This window comes from Microtus pennsylvanicus, chromosome 3 (assembly GCF_037038515.1).
Source record: "Microtus pennsylvanicus isolate mMicPen1 chromosome 3, mMicPen1.hap1, whole genome shotgun sequence".
Taxonomy (NCBI): Eukaryota; Metazoa; Chordata; class Mammalia; order Rodentia; family Cricetidae; genus Microtus; species Microtus pennsylvanicus.
Window position 1 is genome coordinate 12,961,403 of NC_134581.1, and position 12,608 is coordinate 12,974,010.

General features: G+C 45.7%; 1 protein-coding gene across 23 annotated transcripts in view; it reads right to left on the reverse strand.

Annotated features, from left to right (window-relative positions):
- The window catches only part of Lrrfip2 (LRR binding FLII interacting protein 2), a 110,785-nt gene that overhangs the window by 1,737 nt on the left and 96,440 nt on the right, over nucleotides 1-12,608 (reverse strand). For 17 of the 23 annotated variants that reach the window (XM_075964395.1, XM_075964387.1, XM_075964389.1 and 14 more), the window contains 5 exons: nucleotides 11,095-11,196; nucleotides 10,717-10,849; nucleotides 8,381-8,430; nucleotides 3,320-3,440; nucleotides 1,329-1,408 (listed from right to left, as the gene is read on the reverse strand). In XM_075964395.1, the coding sequence (XP_075820510.1) occupies nucleotides 1,329-1,408; nucleotides 3,320-3,440; nucleotides 8,381-8,430; nucleotides 10,717-10,849; nucleotides 11,095-11,196 (486 nt within the window). The remainder of the gene's footprint in view (nucleotides 1-1,328; nucleotides 1,409-3,319; nucleotides 3,441-8,380; nucleotides 8,431-10,716; nucleotides 10,850-11,094; nucleotides 11,197-12,608) is intronic. The other 6 variants (XM_075964396.1, XM_075964408.1, XM_075964392.1 and 3 more) reach the window with 1 other exon arrangement.

Below are 12,608 nucleotides of genomic sequence, written 5' to 3' on the forward strand. Positions count from 1 at the left end.
GTAGCCTGGAAAACTGCACCCACATCCCCAAAAAATGGAATATGGATATTTTCCTTTGTTTAGAATATTGGTTATAAGTTGTTATGGATAATGGTCAGGAGAAAAGCTAAACAAAGGATATTAGATTCAGAGTTTTTGTTTTGTTTTTAAAGGGGGGAGTACTGTGGGACAATGGTTTGTACCCTGTCAATTGTATTTTAATAAAATGCTGACTGGCCAGTAGCCAGGCAGGAAGTATAGGTGGGGCAACAAGAACAGGAGAATTCTGGGAAGAGGAAGGCTCATTTCCACAGTTGTGACCTAGCCACAGAAGCAACAAGATGTGACTGCTTGCTTAATAAGGTACCGAGCCACATGGCTAACACAGACAAGAATAATGGACTAATATAAGTTGTAAGACTTAATAAGAAGTCTGAGCTACTAGCCCAATCAGTTTATAACTAATATAGACTTCTGTGTGATTTCTTTGGGACTTAACGATTGCAAGAACTGGGCAGGACAGAAACCTCAGTAAACAAAATTGATACAAGCTCAAGTCATCTGAGAAGAGGGAGCGTCAACTGAGAAAATGTTGGTAAGATACAGCTGTAGGCTGTAGACAAGCCTATTATAGGGCATTTCCTCTCTCCTCTCTCTCTCTCTCTCTCTGATCAAGACAGGGTTTCTCTGTATAGTCCTGGCTGTCCTCACAAATCTACCTGCCTCCGACTCCTGGGTGCTGGAATTAAAAGGTGTTTACCACCAGTAACCAGCTGGGCATTTTTCTTAATTAGCGATTGATTGGGAGGAGTCCAGCCCATTGTGGGTGGTTCCATCCCTGGGCAATCGGTCCTGGTTTCTATAAGAAAGAAGGCTAAACAAGCCATGAAGAACAAGCCAGTAAGCAGCACTCCTCATGGCCTCTGCCTCCGGTTTTCTGCCCTGTCTGAGTTCCTGCCCTCACTGCTTTGATGATGACCTGTTATATGGAAATGTGAGAAAATAAACCCTTCCCTTCCCAATTTTCTTTTGGTATTAGTGTTTCAGCACAGCAATAGAAATCCTAACAAGGAAAAGATAAGAAAACAACATGTGGGAAAAGGTTGTCCACTGCCATGTGGGTCCTGGGGATCAAACTCTGCTGTGCCATCCTGATGGCCTAGTCCTCTGTCTTTAGAACAGAAACAAAGCTGAATTACGGCAACTGTAATGCAGAGCTTTTGAAGAGACCAAGCCACCAGGGCCACCCACAGAAATTCAAAGGTCTAGCCACTTTGATGCAAGAGGTTGAGACATTTGGTAGCATTTAATGGCATCTGAATCATTTGGCGCCTCACAGAAATACTTACACTTTGTTCCAAGGTGGTTATGTCCTGTTCTGCTTTGGAAAGCTTGAATTTGTATTCACTAATTTGTCTATTGGCATCTCCTAAAACAGAAGATAATAATGAATTACACTGATCTCCAGAGATGACGTTGTGAAGTAGCATACAGAGGACATGCAGTTCAGGTTCTAGACTCTGTACTGCAAGAAGCTCCTGCACCTCTGCTCAGCAGTGTCCCTGAGACCAAGAGTTAGAAGCAAAGTTCTTCTTTCCCTCTAGATCAATGGGTTCTTAACCTGTGGACTGTGACCTCTTTTGAGGTCACATATCAGATACTTATGATTCACAGCAGTAGCAAAATTACAGTGATGAAGTAGCCACAACATGAGGAAGTGTATTAAAGGGTCACAGCGGGTCTGCTCTAGATGCCTGTGAACAGAGTGTTGAGAAAGGAAGCTCACAGGGTGGCAATGGCCCCTGCAGCTTCTGGGCCCCCTGCATCTCTGAACCCAGCCCTGTGCCTTCCAGCTCCCAGGCAGTGTTTCTGCTCTCTCACACTCTGACTCAGCAGTCCAGTAAGATGCACTCATTTCCATGACTCTAGAGAACTGTAGCACTCTCTTATAACAACTGTGCTCTGTAATACTGTTTGTGTGTGTAAAGAGAGGTCCTGCTTTAGTACCCGTAAATCTATGGACCTAGCCAAATGCTTTGCAGTGTATGCTTCAATAAAGCTGAGACAAATGCTTTTTTTTCTTTCTTTCCTTTTTTTTTTTTTTTTTGGGTTTTTTGAGACAGGGTTTCTCTGTAGCTTTTTAGCCTGTCCTGGAACTAGCTCTTGTAGACCAGGCTGGTCTCGAATTCACAGAGATCCACTGCGTCTGCCTCCCAAGTGCTGGGATTAAAGGCATGTGCCACCACCGCCTAGCTAGACAAATGCTTTTCAATTGCACGGTGATGTTATGGGTATAGCTACAAATCATTAGAGGCTAGGTTCTAGGAAGAAGTCACAAAAAGTTAGCCTGTTCCTCCTCAACTTGGCTCCTTTCAAATTCGCTGCCTTTGCAATCTTTCAAAACCTACTTGTGCCCTCTGGGACTCCTGGCAATGCTATACTGGTCAAGTTCACCATACTAACTAGCCTCCTCACATTCTGTCACCTTTCTGTCCCACCACACCAACGAGGTGTTCTAGAACAAACTATTCATCAAGGAATATGGAGGACCTGAAGTCCACACAAGTTGTTACCAATAAGCTTCAATCCCCAAGTCCCGCCATTCACCCTAAGCCCAATTGTCAATATGAAAAGATCACAAATAGCCAAGATTTTAAAGTGCATTACCAGTAAAGCCTCTACAAATTACAAACTAAAATAAAAGCTCCTTATTGTAAGTTACACATCACTACCAACAGGGAAAGTGTAATACGAATAGATTTGAGGACAACTGTACTGTGGGATTTAGGGTGAATACAGCACATAGCCAAGCATGGAGGCGCACACCTTTAATCCCAGCACTTGAGAGGCAGAGGCAGGTGGATCTCTGTGAGTTCTAGGCAAGCCTGGTCTACAGAGTGAGTTCAGGCCAGCCAGGACTACGTAGAAACACCCTGTCTCAAACAAACCAACAACACGGGATGAAGAGTAGAAAGGTAAAGGAAACATAATTTGTGTAAACAGACTATTTTGTAGCCTAGGTTTCAATTTCATATAAAGAATCTTTGTTAAAAACTAGGAAATTTCAGAAACTCAATATTAATGAGCTGGCCTCAAATCTTCAATTTTCCAAAATGAATTTCAAAGAAAAGCTTAAATGGAAGAGGGGTTCACACAGGAGCTCAGGCATCATATGCAGGCAGCAACTGGCCCATGCCATCCCTGGGACTCACAGGTAGATCCCTGTTTAGCTCCTAAGTGGCCAGGACCACTCTTCCTGGACTCCAATAGCCCACATCCAACTTATTCCAGGAATACATGCTACATACCAGTTCAGACTGTCCTGTACCCTGGTACCTACTCTGCATCTCGATGAACTGCAAATCTGAGCCATTCTGCAGTCCCGCCAGGTCCCCAGACGTGCCGTCATTCCTTGAAGACTTCTGCCGTTCTTCCTCTATCTGCAGCTTCAGTCTTCTAACCTGAAATGGAAGTAGAAGTCACCAGTGAGGTCAGTGTCTGTCTCAATCTCTGTCTCTTTCTTTGATGATGCTGGGGTGAAGCCCAAGGACTCCAGCATGCTAAGCAAACACAAGCACAGAGTTTAGCCATATCCCCCTCTTTACTTTGAAATAGGTCCTCACTAAGCTGCCCAGGCTGGCCTTGCACTCACTCTAGCCCAGACAGACCTTGAGCTTGTGAGTCTCCTTCCTCAGCCTCCCAAGTAGTTGTGATTGCAGGACCTGTGTCACCAGGCCTGGATTGAGGATAAGTGTCTTTAACTTTTATGTGTCCATGAATACATGGAGGTCAGGGGTCTACCTCAGATCCTTTCCTCAGTTGTTCTTCACGCTATTTTTGAGATATGGATCTCACCAAGTATGAAGCCAAATTGATTAAGTTTGGCCTGCATGGCTGACCAGTAAGCTCCAGTGAACCTCCTCCTACGGCTACCTTTCCAATGCTGGGATTACAGAGACCTCCTGCAGTGCCTACTACTGGGAATTCACATTTAGGACACGTTTGCGCAGTGCTGTAGCAACTTTGACCAGTTCCCAACACCAATTCTCTTTAAGTAATGGAGGTAACAGGTCCAGTGGCCATAACACACAACAAAGCAGGTCCGTATTATTATTAGCAAGTCATACAAATCAAACAGTTTTATTTTCTATGAGAAAAATGGCTCTAGGCATTCAACAGAAACTGATATAAACAGAAAGGAATGAGCCTCAGAAGCCAGGTATCCCAATAAAGACTTCCACTCTTCATTACTTGCGTATATCTATACAACAATACATATTTTTCATGGGTAGATAGGATTTTTGTCTAGTTTTTTAGAGATAAGTTGAATACTTAGAGAACTCTTACTATTCAAATTAATTGGAAGCACAAGTGGCTGGCTCTCCCAGTGCCCTTAGCTCTGCTGCCAGGGACTAGAAGGAAGATGAGCACTAGCTTTGCCAACGTCTAGTGGGCCGGGCAAGGCTGATTTCAGACTCAGTGAATGCACACTTCCCAAGCACCTCTTCCTTCTGCACACATGGGTTTGTCTTGGGAGAATTTGGTTATCATCCCATCATTCCTATCACACCCCAAAAGGAGCACCACTCTTCTTTAGCACTCTTCCCCAAAGGTCCTGCACCATGCCTAACTTTACCCTCCATACACACAAACTTTCCCAATGCCTCTGGAAGCATCAGCCTGCCATTAGCTGATGCTCCTGCAGCAACTTTATCTAGGTACACTTTTTAACCTCAGGACTCTCACAGAGCCTGCAGTTCCTGTAGCCCCACTGTGCACTGCTGCTCCCTGCAGTTCCTGCAGCCCCACTGCGCACTGCTGCTCCCTGCAGTTCCTGTATCTGCACCGTGCACTGCTGCTCCCTGCAGTTCCTGTAGCCCCACTGTGCACTGCTGCTCCCTGCAGTTCCTGTATCTGCACCGTGCACTGCTGCTCCCTGCAGTTCCTGTAGCCCCACTGTGCACTGCTGCTCCCTGCAGTTCCTGTAGCCCCACTGTGCACTGCTGCTCCCTGCAGTTCCTGTATCCGCACTGTGTACTGCTGCTCCCTGCAGTTCCTGCAGCCCCACTGTGCACTGCTGCTCCCTGCAGTTCCTGTATCTGCACCGTGCACTGCTGTTCCCTGCAGTTCCTGCAGCCCCGCAGCACACTGCTGCTCCCTGCAGTTCCTGCAATCCCACTGCACACTGCTGCTTTTGTCTTCCCAGGCTCCTACCTCAGCCAAGAAACGGAAGAGTGCTCTCCGACTTTCCTTGCTGTTGCTGATCTATGCTATGCTCATACATATGCCCATTCTCACCTGTTGAGGCTCATCTCTAACTACCTCACATACTCTCTAGTGTACTGTGCCTCTGTCGTGTTAGCTCCTGACTTGCACTCCCCAAACTAACCCCTATCTCGGCCATTTTAGTACACGTCTAGAGTAGGACATGCTCCCACAATGCACCCCAGTTTCTGGAGCACCTCCCCTTCAAGGATCCTGCCGTCTACCTCTTTTGGCTCTTGGCCTTCATTTAACATATAATAACATTTCAACATTAGATGGCCATACTCCCTAGATTATTTAGCTTCACATACAGTATCCACGACTGCTGAGCACTCCGTTCATTCTCTCTGTACTCTGTAGTGGTATTTTATTTGTATTTTAATAAATAAAGCTTGCCTGGGGATCAGAGTGCAAAGCTAAGCCAACAGAGGCCAGGGAGTGGTGGCACACTGTGGAGGCCCAAAAATGAGCCTATTTCTACCTTGTCTAAAGGTCAAAAGTCAAAATTGTTGACAACAACTGGGGTTACACACCCTGACCTAGGGTGTGGTTACTTGGTCCTTTTGACATTGAGATGGCCCACACAGGTAGATCCACTCCCCACCCCCCAACCAACAGTCAGGAAATTCAAGCATACTTCTCCTTCTTTTGAGTCTTGGGTGGGTTCACTGCCTAAACAACAGAATGATTTTGTCAAAAATCAATGACTCGATGAAGCAAGTACTGCCTGAGTTGTTCTTTGTATCATGCAGTTTTTTTGTTTTCTTCCCCTTTTTGTATGGGCGGGCAGAGAAGTGTGTGGAAAATAACTACAGGTGTAGTCAGCATTCAGTATTTGCCCTCCTGTTACTATCCTGTGTCTTAGTGATTCTTTCTAATCTCTGTTCCTCCTACTTAACATTTTTCTAATCCTCGACCCCGGTAAATGGTATTTTTGTTGAAGCTGGTCTCTGACAGCACATACTTTTTAATCCCAGGACTTGGGAGACAGAGTCAGCTTGATCTCCAAGAGTTCAAGGCTACCCTGAGCTACACAAAATTGAACCAGAAAAAGATGCAGGTGGTAGTGGCTCACACCTTTAATACCAATGTTTGGGAGTCACACACCTTTAATCCCAGCAATAGGGAGGTGGAAACAGTTTGGATATGGAGAGAGGAATATAAAGGGGAGGAGACAGGAGCTCACTGGAGTGTGGAGTCTGAGGATCCATGGAGACAGGATCTCGCCCTGTGGATTTGGTAAAGATAAAAGGTCTCTCTAGTGATTGGCTGTTTTGCTTTTCTGGTCTTCAGATTGAACCCCAATATCTGTCTCTGGGTTTTTATTATTCATGCTACAATACCCTAATCCTGACATCATTCAGCCACACTCACTTCCAGTCACTGATCTTTTTTTTTTTTTTTTTACTACATCTGATCTCTACTTTGACATCTTCCCAACACTGCTCATTCAGCTTAACTTCCAGGTTCAACCTGATCCCATGCCCACCACCCCCTTTTGGTTTTCAAGACAGGGTTTCTCTTTGTAGCATAGAACCTGTCCTGGCTGTAATGGATTAATTAAAAACGCGGCAGGATCCCTGGCAGCTACAGCGGCAGAAACACTGCAGGTCTCCGCGGGGCAGCAGTGGGCAGCAGATCCTGAGAGCAGCCAGTCCCAGGCAGGGACGGTGCAGTTCCCTGAGTGGCTGCAGCAGGCCCACAAGGAGAGAGAGACAGACAGATGGGCACGCCATGAGACAAGCAGCAAGCAGCGGCAGGTGAGAGACAGAGACATGGATAGGCATGCCACGCAGAGTGAGGCTGGATATTTATTTAGTGGGTTATGGAGGGGAAGGGAAAAGGAGAGGAGAGGAGAAGAAAGGAGAGGAGGGGGGGGAGCTGCTTCTTCAAGAGGGAGACAGAAAAGGAAGGGACTCCGGTTGCAAGCAGGAAGGAAGATCTGCCTGCTTCAGTGGGGGAGGCATGGGTGTGGCTTGTCTCTTAAAGAGACAGAACAGATCATTACACTGGCACTTGCTCTGTAGACCTGGCTGGCCTTGAACTCACAGAGAGTGCTGGGGTTAAAGGTGTGTGCCACCACCGCCCAGCTCACCATGGTCTTTCATGCCTACCACATCCCTTTTTCTAAGCACCATGGTCTTACCTGCCCACTACATTCCTTGTCCTGGCTATGTCTGTCTTGACTACATGCCTGTACCACACAGCTAAATGTAGCTAGAGAAACATGATAAGTGTGTTCACAGAAACTTCACATACAACACAGCTTAATTCTATTGCCTGATTCTCTCTACTAAGACGTACAAGGCATGGATTTTTCAAATAAACCCACAACAATCTGATTATTCATCCAAATTTCCTACATGCCATGAGTAATGTATTAAACAGCGGAATATCATTTGCCATTTGCTTACTGACTGAACAGGAGTAAGGGAAAGAGTGAGTAACAACCACTCAAGGTTTTCCAAACTAAGGATTAGAAGTTCCTAGAATTGACGTGGGCTGCACTGATGCTTGAACATTTTTGAATACATCACTGTGAGATTTCAAGATACTAGAAAAAATAGGACAGAAAACCCTGAGTGGGCTTAAAACAGGGGTTAACTTTATGATAAACACAAGAAAACCAGGCATATGGAACAAAAAGAAAAGCCACCAGAAGACAGGATGGCTCCCTGTGGGGTCCTGCAGACTGAAACAGACTGGCCATTAAGAGGCTACAGGAACAGGAAGTAAGCACATGTGCGGCAGAGAATCCAACAGAACAGCAGCATCAAGTCAGCATGGTTCACACTAAGGGAAGATGGTCAGGGTGAGAGTGGAAGGGCTGAGTTAAAGACAATATGAGTTACATTTTCTTCCTTTAAATGTCCCTTCAGTACTAAAGTTAAGAAATATATTTCTTTTTTTTTTCTTCAAATCTTATATTGCTCAGGCTGTCCTGGAACTCACTATGTAGACTAGGCTAGCCTCAAACTCACAGAGATCCATCTGCTTCTTGCCTCCTGAGTGCTGGGATTAAAGGCGTGTGCCACCACACCCAGCAATTTTTTGAATTTCTAATGAACATTCATTTATTAGCATTTTACTGCCTATCTTAGATGAATCAGTGGTTTCGGATGAGCAGACAGCTTACCTGTGACAGGAGCTCCTCCTTTTCGCCAGCAAGTTTCCGTAGCCTCACATCTGGAACAAGGGGGGAAGCTGTAAACTGGACTCACAAATAGCCAACATCGCCTAAATTACATTGTTTACATTGTGAACATGAAAAGAGGCAAAGGCTTTAATTGCAATCAAAGGAATCCTTTATCTTCCTAACTATACTTCCAGTCCATGACAGTTGTGACATCAAATACAGCATCTGCTCCCAGAGTAGTGACTTTCTGCCTAGAAACAAAGTGGGGTCCAGAGGAACCATTTTGCTGTTGTTGCAAAAAAAATGTCTAAGCTTTTCCAGTTATCTTCAGAGGCTCTCAGCCTTGGAGGGTGGAATATGGGGGGGGGGGGACCATGCTGCACATGCTGGTAGCAGTGGGCTGTGGAGGCTGACGTCATGTGGGGGCAGGTGAGTGGGGCGCCCTAAGACTAGCAGTAAACTGAGAGCCAAGTGGATCAGAAAACCTGGTGTGGGTTTAAACTACTGTTCAAGCCTGTGGCTAACTTAGTGATGAACACAAGTAAGCCAGGAATAGGGAACCTGTATTCCAGCCTGGGGCAGAGACACAGGGCTGTTGCTGCTTAGGCGGGAACAGGCTGCCTAGGCTGAGGAGATAACACAAGTCCAGCTAAAGCAGCAGCTCACAGTTAGCCAATGACTCCATAATAAATGAGGGTCAGCCAAGTCAGTTTCAGTTCCCTTAGCCCCCCAAAAGGTAGAGGAACCCCAGAGCTTCCATTGCTATCTTCAGCCTGACTCACTGTCAGGCTATGAACAGTTATGGATGGGAACCAACAAAGTGGTAAACTTACTTGAAAGATTTTTCTTTTCTTTTTCTTTTTTGTAACTCAATTGTATGGTTTTTGAGTGTGGGGTTTGTAAATAACATCATGTCGAACGCCAAAGGTAAGAATGCCTGCAAGATCTTCCCTCTAGTTCACCTGATCCTCTTGCTCACCTGGTCCTCTATCAAAGTGCTCAACAATTAATTGTGTTTCTAGAATTCTACATGAGACAACCTGCCTACTAACTTTAAAATATTTTAGCCTCTGCTGTTCTCATAATGCCTCATACTCCCTTAACTACACACACATCAAAGAGAAAAAAATAAAATTAAAAATTAATGTAAACAGATGGCACAATAGCTATCTGTGCTATTTTTTTCTTCCCCTAGCACAAAATTTGTTGTGGGGCTGTTAGCATCCAGGCACACCCAGGCCCATCCCTCGAGGACCTGACAGAGGGTCGGGCCTTATTCAGGGCAGGCAGCACTCTGTCCCTTTAAAAGGTGAAACTCTGCCTACTTCTTTTCTCTTTCTTCCTTCCTCCCCTCCCCTCTTCTCTATCTGTTTCTCTCTTCACTTCTGCTGGTCTTCCCAGAGGCAGGTGTCTTCCCTTCCCTCCCCTCCTCTCTATCTGTGTCTCTCTTCTCTTCTGCTGGTCTACCCAGAGGCAGGTGTCTTCCCTTCCCTCCCCGCTTTTCCATTTCCTTATTCTCAATAAAACCTCCCATGTACGTTCTGTCTGCATGGCTGTGTCTCACCCGCCATGAGCTCTCACACCGCAGAATCAGAACAGGGGTAATGGCTGGGCCCCTTTGTGGCTTTCTGGAGTTTGTTGTTAGGTTCTATAAGGGTCACTTTTAACAGGCCTGGGAGCCCTGCCCTGGAAGTCACACTTCAGTATGTGCCTTCTTTATCATCCATTTCTTGCCGCTGGAGGGATGGCTCCGAGGTTAAGAGCACTGCCTGTTCTTCCAAAGGTCCTGATTTCAATTCCCAGCAACCACGTGGTGGCTCACAACCATCTGTAATGAGATCTGGTGCCCTCTTCTGATGTGCAGGCAGACATTCAGGCAGAATACTATATGCATAATAAATAAATCAAGAAAGAAAGAAAGAGAGAGAGAGAGAGAGAGAGAGAGAGAGAGAGAAAGAAAGAAAGAAAGAAAGAAAGAAAGAAAGAAAGAAAGAAAGAAAGAAAGAAAGAAAGAAAGAGGTGGCAAAGAGCCCTGGGATAAACAGGATCTAAATCCAGGTGGGCCAGGAAGAAGCTAACCACAGGCTAGCAAGTCCCCACCAGGCCTGAGCTCCCCTGTGATGGGCATGCTGGACTCTGGACCAAGTCTGTTTTAAGTGGAAGGCGATGTGTATGTACACCTGCAGTGCTTCCACCAGTGCTAACCCACGGGGTGACTCCATTTCTGTTCCCAAGATCAAGATTCTTGTCTGAATAGCCCATATACTGCTCCCCACCCCCACCCTCAGCTAGAAGCCCAACATTAATCCAAAACTAAACAGCAAGCAGTCTCTCACCTAGTGGCCCTTCTCCTGCTGACTCCAAGACCTGAGCCGCTTCCTGAGACACAGCAGTAATGGCTCCAACAACAGGTTCATGATTGACATCACCATTGGGAGTGCTGTCTGGGATTATAACTAAGCCATGTTTCTGTGGAAAAGAAAAAACTTAGTTACAAGCAGTAACCCACACAGAAACTCTAAGTTCTGTTGAGGCATCTCTGCGACAATGTTTGTTGACAATGTTTGTTTGCCATGTGTAGAAACTAGTTAGAATTAGCTTTATGATATACCTCTATGGAGGAAACAGCTCAATCCGCCAGCATATCAAGGCTGTTGTTTATGGTCAGGAGAGAAAGAAGGCAGAGCAGGGGAAGAAGGCCCAGGCTGACATACCTCTGCTGTCGGCACTGTCTCCTGTAGGTCAGGCAGCTCCTCTCTGAGCACATCTCGCTCACTCCTGAGGCAGGTAATGTACTCTTTCTGTTTCTCTAGGGCCTGGTTTTAGGCAGGGTAGCAGGGAAAGAACAGCACAGAAAAAGAGCAAGAGAAAGGTGACTAATCCAATGGCAGGCGAGGCCTACACGCAGAGTCAGAGTGTGGAAACCGCGGCCAGGCAGGGGGAGAAGACTGCACAGCTGCACGTGGGTTTAAACAGAAGAAGAGCTCATGCATGAACTTGGCCAGACGTGCTCATCACATGAAGAACATTTTTACAGACAAAAAGTTCCTGCCTGTCTTCCTCAGTTCATTTTCATTTGGTGAACAACAAAATAACCCAACACATCTGTTTCATCTTTAATAAAGTAGTTAAGAATATGCTTGATTTTAAAAAATAAAGACAGTTTGGGAAGAAGAGAAAGTCTGGGTAAGTTATTTAAATACTGGCTGTTTGGTTGTTCTCCAGTGTTGACAAGGTTCTCTGCTACCAACTGACCCAAGTCAGCTCATCTCCAAAGGAATTCTCCACAACTTGCTATGTTAATTGGTTTTCTCATAAAAATTAGTTACTATTGATAAAATGAGAAAGCCAAATAAACACAGAAGGAACACTAGCCAAGCTGGGTAACGGGTTAGGGGTTCAAATCTAGCTTTGGGGACTTAACACACGAGAATCTACCCATCTGACAACAGGAAACCTCCCACTCAGGAGGCACACTGGGCCTGGAGCACTGCTCACACTGGCAAGTTACCCTGAGGGTCTGGGAAAGGCATGTGGGCATTGCTCAGAGTCTCCTCATTTCCTGCATCAGAGCCTTCAGGAAAGCAGCACAGGCAGAGGAGGGACCTATTTTGGTCACCAATCTGAAATCACGCTCAAACAAGATGGAAAGCAGGTGCACAGTAACCTGGTGCCAGTGCTGGTTTTACCGGAACCCTTCCCTTATTTTCCCCGCATTTAATGTTTCCTCCAGCATTTAATGTTTCCTTCAGCATTAGCCCAATAAGTTAAATTGTAACTTTTTCATCACCAGGTCAAGAGATAGTAACTAATGGCTAGAAAAGTGTTTAGTGGTTATCCATGTTGCTGAACAGAGGGTCTCATATTGCCTAGGCTGGCCTTCAACTTGCTATGTAGTTAAGGTTGACTTTGAACTCCTGGTCCTGCAGTGTCCACCTACAGTGGGATTACAGGCATGTTTCAACATGTCTGGCACTGACTAACTTTTATAAAAACCATTATAATCCTACTCTGTGACAAAATTGGGAACAAGTAAGAACTGACTGCAACAGCACACACTGATGTGGTGGCGAGGCACCCTTCCACCCTGTGATGCGCTTCCTAGCTCCCCGTCTAAAGTTACAGTAAGTACCAAGGGAGGAGATGAGTTCACTTCACTCTGGCTCTAAAGCCCTTGCATACAGGCTGCATTCTGGTCCTTCATGGTCATCCCACATAATGCTGGGGG